This window comes from Heteronotia binoei, chromosome 21 (assembly GCF_032191835.1).
Source record: "Heteronotia binoei isolate CCM8104 ecotype False Entrance Well chromosome 21, APGP_CSIRO_Hbin_v1, whole genome shotgun sequence".
Lineage (NCBI taxonomy): Eukaryota > Metazoa > Chordata > Lepidosauria > Squamata > Gekkonidae > Heteronotia > Heteronotia binoei.
Genome location: NC_083243.1, coordinates 68,946,384 through 68,960,539, shown reverse-complemented (window position 1 = coordinate 68,960,539; position 14,156 = coordinate 68,946,384). Strand labels below are relative to the sequence as shown.

The 14,156-nt window shown below is 40.9% G+C and overlaps 1 protein-coding gene across 2 annotated transcripts in view; it reads left to right on the top strand.

Annotated features, from left to right (window-relative positions):
* Positions 1-14,156, top strand: part of AQR (aquarius intron-binding spliceosomal factor) — an 83,801-nt gene that overhangs the window by 61,425 nt on the left and 8,220 nt on the right. For both annotated transcript variants that reach the window (XM_060261209.1, XM_060261210.1), the window contains exons 27-31: positions 456-593; positions 1,718-1,789; positions 3,003-3,190; positions 7,371-7,542; positions 8,492-8,662. In XM_060261209.1, coding sequence (XP_060117192.1) covers positions 456-593; positions 1,718-1,789; positions 3,003-3,190; positions 7,371-7,542; positions 8,492-8,662 — 741 coding nt within the window. The remainder of the gene's footprint in view (positions 1-455; positions 594-1,717; positions 1,790-3,002; positions 3,191-7,370; positions 7,543-8,491; positions 8,663-14,156) is intronic.

The following is a 14,156-nucleotide window of genomic DNA, read 5'->3' as shown; positions in this document are numbered from 1 at the left end:
TCATTCAATTTTATTAATTGATAAATCTCTAGATATTTATGTGCCCATTCCTGAATTGATGGGGTTTTTTCTCAGTTCAAACATTGAGTTTTTATCCATTAACATTACCAGCCAAATTCTTTGCATTCATATTCCAAAGTTTGGTAGCATATAGAACTTCTTTGCAATTAACATTCTTGTATCTGCAAGTAAATATGAGACCGGACATCACATTTTTAGGCATCTGGGCATCATTATAGCCCCAGAAGATACATCTTAGGTGTAATAATATTTTTCTTTATAAAATCCTTAATTTGATTTGAATCGTGGTCTAATACACGGGGTCTTGTTTTTTGAGAATTACAGCTCATCTACAGATTTTGATCACAAGTTGATATTACAGTCACATAGTTTTATTGTAAACAAATTTGGCACTGTTTCTGAGCTCTGTAATTTATCATGTTGTGTTTTTGTAGGAATTCAGAGCATTTGAACTTCTTCGTAGTGGATTGGATAGATCTAAATATTTACTGGTGAAAGAAGCAAAGATTATTGCAATGACTTGTACACATGCTGCTTTAAAGCGGCATGACCTTGTTGAGCTGGGTTTCAAGGTAATGCCACAGCGGACAAAACGCTAATCTGAAAGATTTCCATTCCTGAACTGTCTGTCATCTACTGTTCTGAAGTTAATGATGCTAGATATTTTAAAATTGTTTCTGTGCTTATGTTTGCCCTTAAGTGATAATTGTAGCAAAATGGTTTATTTGAGGGTTTTGAAAATAACATCATGAAAGCTATCGATGTGATATTTGTTTCCTAGTTTGTCTTTGCTTAAAGTGGCTTATAGCTAATTGTCATAAAATACAGTCGTTAAAAATAAAATGAGTACATCTGAAAAACAAATACTAAAGCCCACATAAAACCAGGATCATTACCTTCAGTAATCAGAAGCTCGTGAAATCACACTCATGCCAAAAGCTACTTGAAATAAACCAGCTTTGAGCAGTTTATGAAATCTACCCAGGAAAGGTGTTCCTTGTAACTTCCCTGGAAGACTGTTCCACAGGGTATTGTGCTACCATAGAAAAGACTGAAGGTTTTCAAGGTCAGCATACCTCCTGAAAGGAAGATACACTCCAAAAACATGATTCGGCTGTCCCAAAATGGATTAAGTGGTCTGTAGAAAGTAAGGTGTAGGTGTACCTTGGGTCCCAAGTCTTGAAGGAATTCATTTCTTTTTTGGGCCAAAATGAAATACATTCCAGAGCCTGTTTAAGTTCTGTGCTCATTGTGAGGTGTAATTGCAGGCATGTGTAAACCATATTCTCAGAAGTCTATCTCTGATTATGTGACTTCTTTCTTGTATTATGATCTTTTTAGTTGATTTCTTAATCCATAAGTAATTGTATAAGCCGTCAAAGATCTGCTGATATTCTAGATTCACTATTCTTTGTCTTGGGTAGTAAAACTGGAACTGTCACTTTCGATGTGGAATAACCAGTCTAGACAAGTCTGTTTCTTTCAACTGAGGATTGTTTGTGCACAAGTCAAGAATAATTCCCAAATTTGGCATATTATTTGAACAAAAATGAATTATACAAATGGCAGGTTTATTTTATTTAATAAATAATCAGTTGTTATTTGAATGCTGATAGACTAATAATTTATTTTTTTAAGTCTCCACACAAAATTTCTGTTGTTTGATTATTTAAACTGCTTCTGTTTAATTTCCCAGTATGATAACATCTTAATGGAGGAGGCTGCTCAAATACTGGAAATTGAAACTTTTATACCACTCCTCTTACAGGTGAGAGTACCTTTAGTTTATGGTTCTTTTGATTCATTTGCTTTTATTTAGCCGTGTCTCTGTAGCAGCAGAAAAGTGCAAGAGTGTAGTAGCACCTTAAAGACTAACAAAAATTGTTGCAGAAGGAAAATTTGACTTAATAGTAGAGCGTTGGAGTGGGTCCTGAGGATTATGAGGATATTTGTGCTTACAAAAAGGATCTTTCCTGCTTCCCCCTTCATACTGCAGCATGAGGTACTTCCTGAAATGTGACTTCTGGAAGGGAGGGGTGAGGACTCTTTGGAATAGTATGGGGAGTCTGAGTGGGAGGAGAGAATAGGAGACCTCCCCCATGCACAAAAAAATGACCTCTCCCTCACAAAAGATGATTTAGGTTTCAAACCACTATAGTATGCATGCTTATATGAAAAATGGAAAATTTCGTTATCACTATATCAGAAATGTAATGGTTTATTTGTCACATCTGAGGTTAAAGTTATGTTTTATGACCAGAGTCTCCCTTTTTCTGTCCATGATAGTCAGGGCTTTTTTTGAGTAGGATTCCACAGGAATGCAGTTCCAGCTGGCTTGGGTTCAGTGGATGTGGCTTAGTATGCAAATGAGCTCCTGCTGGACTTTTTCTACAAAAAAAGCCCTGTGTGAAACAATGGTGATGTCAGGGGGTGTCACCTAATATGCAAATGAGTTCCTGCTGGGCTTTTTCTACCAAAAAAGCCCTGATGACAGTAGAACATAACAAGAGTCCAGTAGCACCTTAAAGACTAACAAAATTTGTGGCGGGATATGAGCTTTCGTGACTCACAAAAGCTCATACCCTGCCACAAATTTTGTTAGTCTTTAAGGTGCTACTGAACTCTTGCTCTTTGCTGCTGCTACAGACAGACTAACACGGCTACCCATCATACTCTGTCCATGAGTCATTGGACATTGAAGAAGAGCACATTCCTTGCTTCTTGATACATAATTGTTGTCAAAGGGAAAAATGACAGATTGTGGTAGTAAGGAACAGTCTATTTCTAATATGCTGTTTTAAACCTGCTCACATTAAAAATTTAGAATAAATCTGCAATCACTTTTAGCTGTGAAAGAAACACTTTCTTAGTGTCCACATAAGGTTGAACTCAAGGCAGTAAGACAGATCAGGTATTGTTGCAACAGCATGTTGGTGTGAATGCTTATTATACAAATTTAATCCTGTAATTTTTTTCAATAGAATCCACAGGATGGGTTCAGCCGACTGAAACGATGGATTATGATTGGGGATCATCATCAGTTGCCACCAGTCATTAAGAACATGGCATTTCAAAAATATTCCAACATGGAGCAGTCACTTTTTACACGTTTTGTCCGTGTGGGAGTGCCAACTGTTGACCTGGATGCTCAAGGAAGAGCAAGAGCAAGGTATGGCAAAAAGAAAAGTGTAAGGAGAAATCAGAATTTCTAGACACAGTGCTGGGATGAAAGGGAAAAAATCCCCTCTAATATTGAACCCTGCCTAAAGTTATTAGCTTGAACAGGGTTTTTTTTTTCTTCCCTAGACTAGAGATGGACTTATACTGTGTGTTGTCAGGTTCTTGGTAATTTTACATGTTTTCAATGCTTATATCAGGAATTACTTCATAATTAAACCTATACTGTTACTTATTACAATAGCATCATGATAGCACTTTGCTAAGAATGCTTGTTATGTTGATGCAAGAGGTAAAATGCACTTCACATTATGTCAGCTTGTTGGAAAGGTATGTTGTGGGTTCAGTTACTGACAGGAGATACTCTGCGGAATCAACAAGGGCAGCTTGAGTATGTGAATCTAGCACCCCAAATGAACTTTACAGCGATGCCATGTTTACCATATTTCTGTATCCCAGTCCAGACTTTAAAGCAGTTTAGAAAATGGAAAAGCACACTGTAGTAGCCCACTCAGACACCAGATTGCTCACACTTTACACTTCCCACTGCGTTTCAAGAAATTTGCCAGTCTACACATGATGTGTGCAGAATCTACATTCTATAGAGTAGCAGGCAGCCAGTACTATCCTCAGTTGATACTCTGCCTAGCTACTGCTATGTGATATTTGTAATGCCTTTCAGCATTTGTATCCCATTTCATAGAGTTGGTTAATATGGGCTATATACAATACAAAAGATACAAATTCCTTGAGCATGTTGTGGGCATCCTTGTCATTTGAGCATTATTACTACAGTATATTGAGGCATGTTTGAAATGCAGTGGGGAGAGTCAATGGCCATTTAGGACATCTTGGGCCAATAAGATACCAGCTGCTCAAAACAGAGCATATAAGAAGCTGTTTACCTGGTGATCTATCACCAGATTTTTTTCAAAAGGTTGGCCTTTATTCCTTTGCTGAAAGGTATTTTAAGCAGTGGTTCCAAAATTAGATCATTATAGATAATGAGGGACATTTTTTGTAATGCTGTCCTCTTATTCCTTTGGTTCCAACTATTTTTTTCTATATTGCTTTCTAGATCAAGGGAGGAGATGGGACACAATTACAAATCTAAATACATTTTTCCCCTTTCAACAATCAGCTTTTTTAAAACCAGTCATCAATCACAACGTATTTATTCAATGTAGTATGTTGCATTTAACTTATGTGTGACTGGAACCAGGACCTTTTACAAAAGTCAAGATGCTCAAACAACCCAGATATCAATAGTAGAAATCTCTTTAGTAGAGAAAGGGAACAGCTGGGACAACTTGAACCCAGGAAAGAAAAATGTTCTTAAAAGATCACTGCGTGGCTGTACAGCTGAAAACTCAGTGGCTGTCAAATTGCAGTTACTTTACCCTGACTTTTTGCCTGGGTAGAAAGATAGCTGACTACAAAGCAGCGTACATGGCCATCAGTTATGAATAAAGCATGCATAGCAAAATGACCAGATTTCTTTGCAATAAACAAGGAAGCAGCAATAAAATAAGTTCGGGTTATCTATGAGCGCCAGTAGGTGTACTGGTTACAGTGTCAGACTAGGCTGTAGTCTGAGAGACACAGATACGCGTCTCCATTCTGTTATGGGAGTTTGCTGGATGATCTTGGGCCAGTCACACACTCTCAGCATAGCCTACCTCAGAGCTGTTGTGAGACTAAAATGGAGGAGAGGAAATGTTGTATGCTGCATTGAGGAGAAAGGTGGGATATAATTGAAGTAGATAGTTGTAAGGAGAAATCTAGGGTTGAATCCCATGGGGGATTTCTGTGAATAGAAGGCAGCTGCTTTTTAGCAGTTCTCACCACACACTGCAGTGTCCTGCTCAGTCTATTACTAGGGGTACCCCTCAAGTAGCATTATGGGGAGGATTTTAGGTTGTAGTGGGGAGAAAAGGCAAGGAAAGCCCACTCTGTTGATGGCAGTCCTTTCTGTTAGCAGAATCATTCTGTGGGACCCAAGCGACTGTTATTAATAGCTGTGATTTATGCTTGGATTCTTCAAGTATTTAGCTTAAATTCTATTGCAAAAGATTTCAAAGTGACCTTTAGATGTTTGTTTGAAAACCAAACAAAGCCATGTGAATGCATTTGGAGAGAGGCCTGGGAAGTACACAGGGTTGCCAAGTCCAAGTCAAGAAATATCTGGGGACTTTGGGAGTGGAGCCAGGAGACATTAGGGGTGGAACCAAGATCAAGGCTGTGAAAAGCATAATTGAAAGGGAGTTCTGGCCATCACATTTAAAGGGATGGCACACCTTTTCAATTCCTTCCATAGGAAATAATGAAGGATAGGGGCACCTTCTTTTGGGGCTCATAGAATTGGACCCCCTGGTCCAATCTTTTTGAAACTTGGGTATTTTGGGGAGAGGCACTAGATGCTATACTGAAAATTTGGTGCCTCTACCCCAAAAAACAGCCCACCCAGAGCCCCAGATACCCGTGGATCAATTCTTCATGATTTTCTATGGGAATAAATCCCCATAGGGAATAATAGAGTTCCCAGCAGACATTTCCCTCCCCCTGCTTTCTGACGACCCTGAAGCGGGGGGGGTGTCTCCAAACCGGGGGATCCCCTGCCCCCACCTGGGGATTGGCAACCCTAGAAGTAAAGGCAACAGTTTAGGAGCTAAGACTCTTGCTATTCTGACTGGTGAAAACCATAAGGGAGACCTGAATCCTTTACTAATACTAGTGGCAATTGGCAAGTCTGAAGTTCTAAATAATGTGGGTTTTGTTTTTGCTGAGCTTTAACCATTTCTTTGTTCAGATCAGGATTAGAAAAATAATAAATTCTTTGAAATCAAACCAGTGTAATTCATGCCAAACGTGGTATGTCGGAATCACAGGCAAGAAAGTGTCCTGGCCCAGCTAAGGCTTGGACGTGGGATTGATACCAGTACTCCCTCTAAACTGGAGTCTTGTGAGCAAAAATGCTATTTTGTGAGCTGCTGGCATTAAAGTTGCGAGCAAGCAATTTAAATGCTGCATAAATTAGTTTGCTCTGGGGCCATCCTTCCTGAGCTAAGACAAATATGTCTTGTGAGCTGGAGGCTAAAAAACTGTGAGCTAGCTCACCCTAACTCAACTTAGAGGGAACACTGATACCACTTGGCACATTTTCTTGATTTACAAACTTGTATCTCCGCATTTCATCTGCTTGCAAAGCTTTCTATATACCCAACCTCCTGATTTGCACTGCACATTTCTGACTCTGATTTCAGGGGTAATTATAATTCTTTCTGCTCCTTTTCTGTTTTTGGAGATTGAACTCCAATGAATGTCAAAGGACTGACTGCTATTAAAGTTCCTAGGGTCTGGTGGTTGTGGAAGGTGGAATTGTATTGTTAAATGGAAGAATTAATTGTAGTGACTGGCAAGGTCACCTGGAATATGGCACAGCTTGGCCTCACGGCTGCTGGGTCTACCTCCATTCCCCTTCCAAAGGAACACCTACCAATCGTAGCTTGGCCATCTCTGAATCAGCTCATTTGTTGCTGTTATAATCTCAAACACTGACTTCTGTGTGCAGATATTTAGGAAATTTATTTGGAAAATTGGCAGGAACAACATGTGGAACTTGTTTTTTGAGACAGCTTGTTGCACACTGACGCCAGTGCCTGGAAATGTAGAGTCAGGGATACAATTCAAGGGCCTGGTCATTACTTGTGAAGCCCTAAACTAGTTTGGTCCCTATATATTTTAAAATTATCATATGTCTTGCCATGAAGATAGATAGTTTAAGGTGGGGAGCAAAAGGCAAGTCCAGTAGCACCTTAAAGACCAACAAGATTTCTAGGGTAGATTTCTATAGCTGTTGTGATCCAGTGAGATTTTCTCCCAGATGTGCCCTTCTATTTGAACTCAGTAGTTACTCATGAAAGGTTAATTTCCTTACCCTCCACTGTTGTGATACTAGTAGGGTTATATTTTATACTGTCAATGTGTGAACTTGCTTTTTATTCACCATTTTGAGATACTAGATTTTGAGATATTATTTTCTGTTACTGGCGTTACAAGCATCAAAATCCAAAAGCAGTTTAATTAAATTAAGACAAAAAGAACTAGTAATGGGATGAACTCACCTTGGAACTTCTCACTCATCCTTCTTTTCCGTTGTATTTCCCATAAAGCTTGTGCAATCTCTACAACTGGCGTTACAAGAACCTAGGTAACTTGCCACATGTACAACTCTTGCCAGAATTTAGAACGGCAAATGCTGGTTTCCTGTATGATTTCCAGCTTATAAATGTTGAAGATTTCCATGGTGTAGGAGAATCTGAACCGAACCCTTATTTCTATCAGGTAAGAGAAACCATATTAGGTTTTTTGAAAGTCATGTTACTGGGTATATGTTTCAGAGTATTAAGACAGAACACCAGACAACATATGTGGATAAAACCTCCTTATTTACAGTGCACAGAATTTTGGCGGTGGTGGAGAAGTTCCAGTTCAGTGTTGGTTGGGTGGGAATGAGTGTGTTCTGAGAGTGTTCTCCAGCAGGCAGCTGTAATTCTGCTGACCTCTTTTGGCATTAAAACATGGAACAGCTTTCTTTGTCCTTGAAAGAAGATCACTGCTTTTATGCAACTGTCTGGACTGAGACAGCATTGTCTATGGATTTTGGTACAGTGAGCCAATGATATTTTTTAACTTGCATTTTAGGAAATATTCAAATTACTTACTGAAGTGTGCATGTTTGTGAAACCAGCAAGTCAAGTTACACTGGTGTGGGTTCTATTGAAGCAGGGGTGGCCAAACTTGCTTAATGTAAGAGCCACACAGAATAAACATTAGATGCTTGAGAGCCATAAGACATGACCGTCATATATTTGTGAGCCGGAAGGAAGGCTGGCAGGCAGATAGATGAGGGGGGGAAGAGAGGTGGAAAGAAAGCAACTTTAACTTTAAATGCATTCTCCAAGTTGCCGGCTGGCTTGGCTTAGAGAAGTGATTTAAAGAGACAAATGCCTTCTCCAAGCTGGCCAGTGGGGTGGTGGGAGCTTTGAGAGCCACACAATACATACGAAAGAGCTACATGTGGCTCTAGAGCCACAGTTTGGCCACTCCTGTACTGAAGTGTACCCAGGTGTCACTGTTGTTTTCCTCTTGAACAAAGAACTCATCAAAGAGATACACAGGCAGGAAGCTGACTGCTCATTCTCTCATGGTGTTGCAGTCTAATGATAGCATATGACTGTATGTTGGTAATCAGATGTGTAAAATCAATCGACATATATTGGAAATTTTGCAGAACCTTGGTGAGGCAGAATATGTTGTTGCGCTCTTCATGTACATGTGCCTATTGGGTTACCCAGCAGAGAAGATCAGTATCTTGACAACATATAATGGACAAAAGCACCTGATTCGGGATATTATTAATCAACGTTGTGGGAATAACCCCATGATTGGAAGACCAAGCAAGGTAACACCCCAGACTGTAATGAGATTTATATAGTTTTAATGTCTTTGAAATTTTCAGGCAGGTTGTGTGTTTTTTTAAAATTTGTAATCTGCCTTGAGTCCCAGTGAGAAAGGTGGATTGCACCAGAGTGGTGTAGGAACTGGAGCAGGGATGTCAAACATGCGGCCCAGGGACAGAGTCAGACCTGTAGAGGGCTCCAATCATGCCCCCAAGCAACTGGCTGTCATCTGCTGCCTTCTCCCTATATTTTGCTTTCTTCTGGATAACAGCTTGCTTTGCCAGGCTTGCTCAATTGCACAGGAGCTACAGAGCAAAACCTTTTTTTCTTCATTGACTGAAACTCTTCCCTTAGGGAGAAAGAGGAGAGGGATAGCTTGCTTTGCCAGGCTCTCTCAATCCCACAGCAGAGCTACTGAGCGAAGCCTCTCTTCCTCTATTGGCTGAGGCTCCTCCCCATCCTGGTCCCCTGGGGAAAGAAGGGAAGAGCCAGAGCTTCCTTTGTCCAGTTCCCTGGGTACCATAGGAGAAATACAAAGAAATCACTTTTAAACTGAGCGCTAATGTTTTAAGGTCTTTAAAAAAAACGTTTGTGTTTGTGTGTGTCCTTTATAAAGTTTATATCTCTGCTACCTAATCATAAATAGGTACACACATGGCCCAACCCAACCCAACCCAACATGGCTTGGCCAGACAAGGTCTCATTTATGTTAGATTCAGCCCTGAAGAGTTTGACACCCCTGAACTAGAGGGTAGGATCTGAGAGACTCAGGTTTCAATCTCTGCTCTGCCATGGAAGTTTGCTTGGTATCCACGGGCCAGTAACGCTTTCTCAGCCAAACCCACCTCACGAGGTGGTTGTTGTGAGGATAAATGGAGAGGGGGAGAATGTAAACTGTTTTAAGTCTACATTGAGAAGGAAAGCAGGAAATAAAGTAAATAAATGAATACAATACACATGCTAATCAACATTAGGGAAAGAGCTAGTTTGGTGTAGTGGTTAAGTGTGCGGACTCTTATCTGGGAGAACCGGGTTTGATTCCCCACTTGCAGCTGCTGGAATGGCTTTAGGTCAGCCATAGCTTTCGTAGGAGTTGTCCTTGGAAGGGCAGCTGCTGTAAGAGCTCTCTTAGCCCCACCTACCTCACAGGGTGTCTTTTGTGGGGATGGGGGAGGTAAAGGAGATTGTGACCACTCTGAGATTCAGGGTATAGGGCAGGATATAAATCCAGTATCTTCTTCTTGATGTCTTTGTACATAGTTTGTATTTGCTTTGGCCTGTTGATTGAATGTCACTGTAGCATTTTGAATAGGTCAGTTCACTTTTGTTTTTCTCATGGTGAGCCTAAATACTCAGTGAAAATCCTAAATAGTGAATCCTTAATTTCAATTACAAATCAATTTTATGTAATTATATTTAGACATCAGATTTCTATACAAATACCTATTGAGTGGTAAAGCTGTGGCACAGAGTGGTAAAGCTGCAGTACTGCAGTCCTAAGCTCTGCTCATGACCTGAGTTCAATCCCAATGGAAGCTGGGTTCAGGTAGCCGGCTCGAGGTTGACTCAGCCTTCCATCCTTCTGAGGCCGGTAAAATGAGTACCCAGCTTGCTGGAGGGAAAGTGTAGTGACTGGGGAAAGCAATGGCAAACCACCTCGTGAAAAAAGTCTGCCATGAAAACGTTGTGAAAGCAATGTCACCCCAGAGTTGGAAAAGACTGGTGCTTCCAAAGGGGACTACCTTTACCTTTTACCTTTTGAGTGTCAAATTCACAAGACACATAATCACAGTTTGAAGGGAAATACTTGCATTGTTCAAGACATTTTCAAAAGAAAAAAAAGCCCTGAAGTACAGCAGCAGAAGAGGATGATTATAATATGATGGAAGGATTAAAGATAGCAGCTAAACGTAAAAACTGAGTCATAATAGGTGATTTTAACTACCCGCAGATTGACTGGGTCAATATGTGTTCTGATCGAGAGAAAGAGATTGAGTTTCTAGATGTTCTCAATAACTGTGCTATGGAGCAGATGGTCACAGAACCTACCAGGGGTGGGGCGATCCTGGATTTGGACCTAAGTAATGCCCAAGATTTGGTGAGAGATGTAAAAGTGATCGCACCGCTTGGGAGCAGTGACCATAACGTTATTGATTTCACCATTTCTATAATTTTTATTTATTTATTTATGATTTATATCCCGCCCTTCCCACCAAGGTGGCTCAGGGCGGCTCACAACACATGGAATCCAACATAACAAAATTAAGTTTAGGCATTTACACAATTAAGACATTTAAAATATAAAAACATTAAAACAAGGCAAAGCAAAGCATTAAATAGGGAGTTGCCCCAAAAGACCAGCACAACCACGTTTAACTTTTAAAGGGGTAAATTCTCTTGAGATGAGGAGGCATGTGAAGAGGAAACTGAAAGGAAAGGTAAATACAGTCAAAACCCTTGGGGAAGCTTGGAGGCTATTTAAGACTACAATCCTAGAAGCTCAGATAAAATATATACCACAAGTTAGGAAAGGCACAAACAGGTATGAGAAAAGGCCTGCATGGTTATCGAACAAAGTAATGGAAGCTGTAAAAGGAAAGAAGGACTCCATTAAGAGGTGGAAAGCTAGTCCAAGTGAGATTAATAAAAGGGAACACAGGCTGTGGCAAATCAAATGCAAGACTGTGATCAGGCAGGCAAAAAGACTATGAGGAGCATATTGCAAAAAACTCAAAGACCAACAATAAAAATTTCTTCAAATATATTCGAAGCAGGAAACCAGCCAGGGAGGCAGTGGGGCCCTTGGATGACCAAGGGGTCAAAGGATTACTGAAGGAGGATAGGGAAATGGCTGAGAAGCTGAATGCATTTTTTGCCTCAGTCTTCACTGTGGAAGATGAGAAGTGTTTGCCCGCTATAAGAACCACTAATTTTGGAAGGGGTGTTGAAAGACCTGAGTCAAATTGAGGTGACAAGAGAGGAGGTCCTACAACTGATTGACGAATTAAAAGCTAATAAGTCACCAGGTCCGGATGGCATACATCCAAGAGTTCTGAAAGAACTCAAAGGTGAACTTCTGGATCTCCTGACAAAAATATGTAATCTTTCATTGAAATCTGCCTCCATTTCTGAGGACTGGAAGGTAGCAAATGTCACCCCTATCTTTAAAAAGGTTTCCAGAGGAGATCAGGGAAATTACAGGCCAGTCAGTCTGACTTCAATACCGGGAAAGTTGGTAGAAACCATTATCAAGGACAGAATGAGTAGGCACATTGATGAACACAAGTTATTGAGGAATACTCAGCATGGGTTCTGTAAGGGAAGATCTTGCTTCACTAACCTGTTACATTTCTTTGAGGGGGTGAACAAACATGTGGACAAAGGGGACCCAATAGATGTCGTTTACCTTGACTTCCAGAAAGCTTTTAATAAAGTTCGTCATCAAAGGCTCCTTAGAAAGCTTGTGGATCAAAAACTGGCTAATTAATAGGAAACAGAGTGAGTATAAATGGGCAGTCTTCTCAGTGGAGGACAGTAAGCAGTGGGGTGCCACAGGGCTCAGTATTGGGTCCCATGCTCTTTAACTTGTTCATTAATGATCTGGAGTTGGGAGTAAGCAGTGAAGTGGCCAAGTTTGCAGATGACACTAAATTGTTCAGGATGGTGAGAACCAGAGAGGATTGTGAGGCACTCCAAAGGGATCTGTTGAGGCTGGGTGAGTGGGCGTCAGCGTGGCAGATGAGGTTCAATGTGGCCAAGTGCAAAGTAATGCAAATTGGGGCCAAGAATCCCAGCTAGAAATACAAGTTGATGGGGTGTGAACTGGCAGAGACTGAACAAGAGAGAGATCTTGGGGTCGTGGTAGATAACTCACTGAAAATGTCAAGACAGTGTGCGATTGCAGTAAAAAAGGCCAATGCCGTATTGGGAATTGTTAGGAATGGAATTGATAACAAATCAGCCAGTATCATAATGCCCCTGTAGAAATCAATGGTGCAGTCTCATTTGGAGTACTGTGTGCAGTTCTGGTCGCCGCACCTCAAAAAGGATATTATAGCATTGGAAAAAGTTTAGAAAAGGGCAACTAGAATGATTAAAGGTTTGGAACACTTTCCCTATGAAGAAAGGTTAAAACGCTTGGGGCTCTTTAGCTTGGAGAAACCTCGACTACAGGGTGACATGATAGAGGTTTACAAGATTATGCATGGGATGGAGAAAGTAGAGAAAGAAGTACTTTTCTCCCTTTCTCACAACACAAGAACTCGTGGGCATTCAATGAAATTGCTGAGCAGTCGGGTTAAAATGGATAAAAGGAAGTACTTCTTCACTCAAAGGGTGATTAACATGTGGAATTCACTGCCACAGGAGGTGGTGGCAGCTACAAGCATAGCGAGTTTCAAGAGGGGATTGGATAAAAATATGGAGCAGAGGTCCATCAGTGGCTACTAGCCACAGTATATATACAGTATGTCACAGAAGTGAGTACACCCCCTCACATTTTGTAAATATTTAAGTATATCTTTTTATGTGACAACACTGAAGAAATGACACTTGGCTACAATGAAGACTTTACCCATTGATAGGGACATACAATGCCTATTTCCTGCTTGTCCTCAGGGGTAAGTTTAATGGAATAAATCAAGGACTTACTATGGTTGATTTTTAAGCCTGAAACCAGCAAAAAGTCAAAAAGCAATTTTTGTAACACCTGCAGAGATTTCACAGGGTCAGACAGATAAATTACTATGTCATCTGCAAATGATATCTTAAAGGGTGTGTTTGCAACTTGAATATCTTGGAGATCTGGGCATTGGCGAACCAGGTTGGCAAATGAAGCAGAGGGATCATGCTCTGCTTCAGTATGTCACAGTACATGTTGGCATTCATGATTCCCTCAATGAACTCATGCAGCCCCAGACCATGACATTGCTACAGAGGTTGAAGGGGTGGGGGGTCAGCCTGTCATTGCTCAGACCATATGCTGCATCAAATTGGTCTGCAATTTAGAAGCCTCTTCTAAAGATGATGCACAAGAAAGCCCGCAAACAGTTTGCTACAGACAAGCAGACTAAGGACATGGATTTCTGGAACCATTTCCTGTGTTCCGATGAGACCAAGATAAACTTATTTGGTTCAGATGGTGTCAAGAGTGTGGGGCGGCAACCAGGTGTGGAGTACAAAGACCGTGTGTCTTGCCTACAGTCAAGCTTGGTGGTGGGGAATGTCATGGTCTGGGGCTGCATGAGTGCTGCTGGCACTGGGAGCTACAGTTCATTGAGGGAACCATGAATGCCAACATGTACTGTGACATACTGAAGCAGAGCATGATCCCCTCCCTTCGGAGACTGGGCTGCAGGGGTAAAGATAAAGGGGTATATGTAGCAATTGAATTCTGTCTGATGGTTATGATTCAACCAGCCTTTGGAGGCTTGTACAAAGAACAGCAGGAGTGCTCTGAGACATGTAACCTCATTCTTCTGAATGCAACTCCTTTGT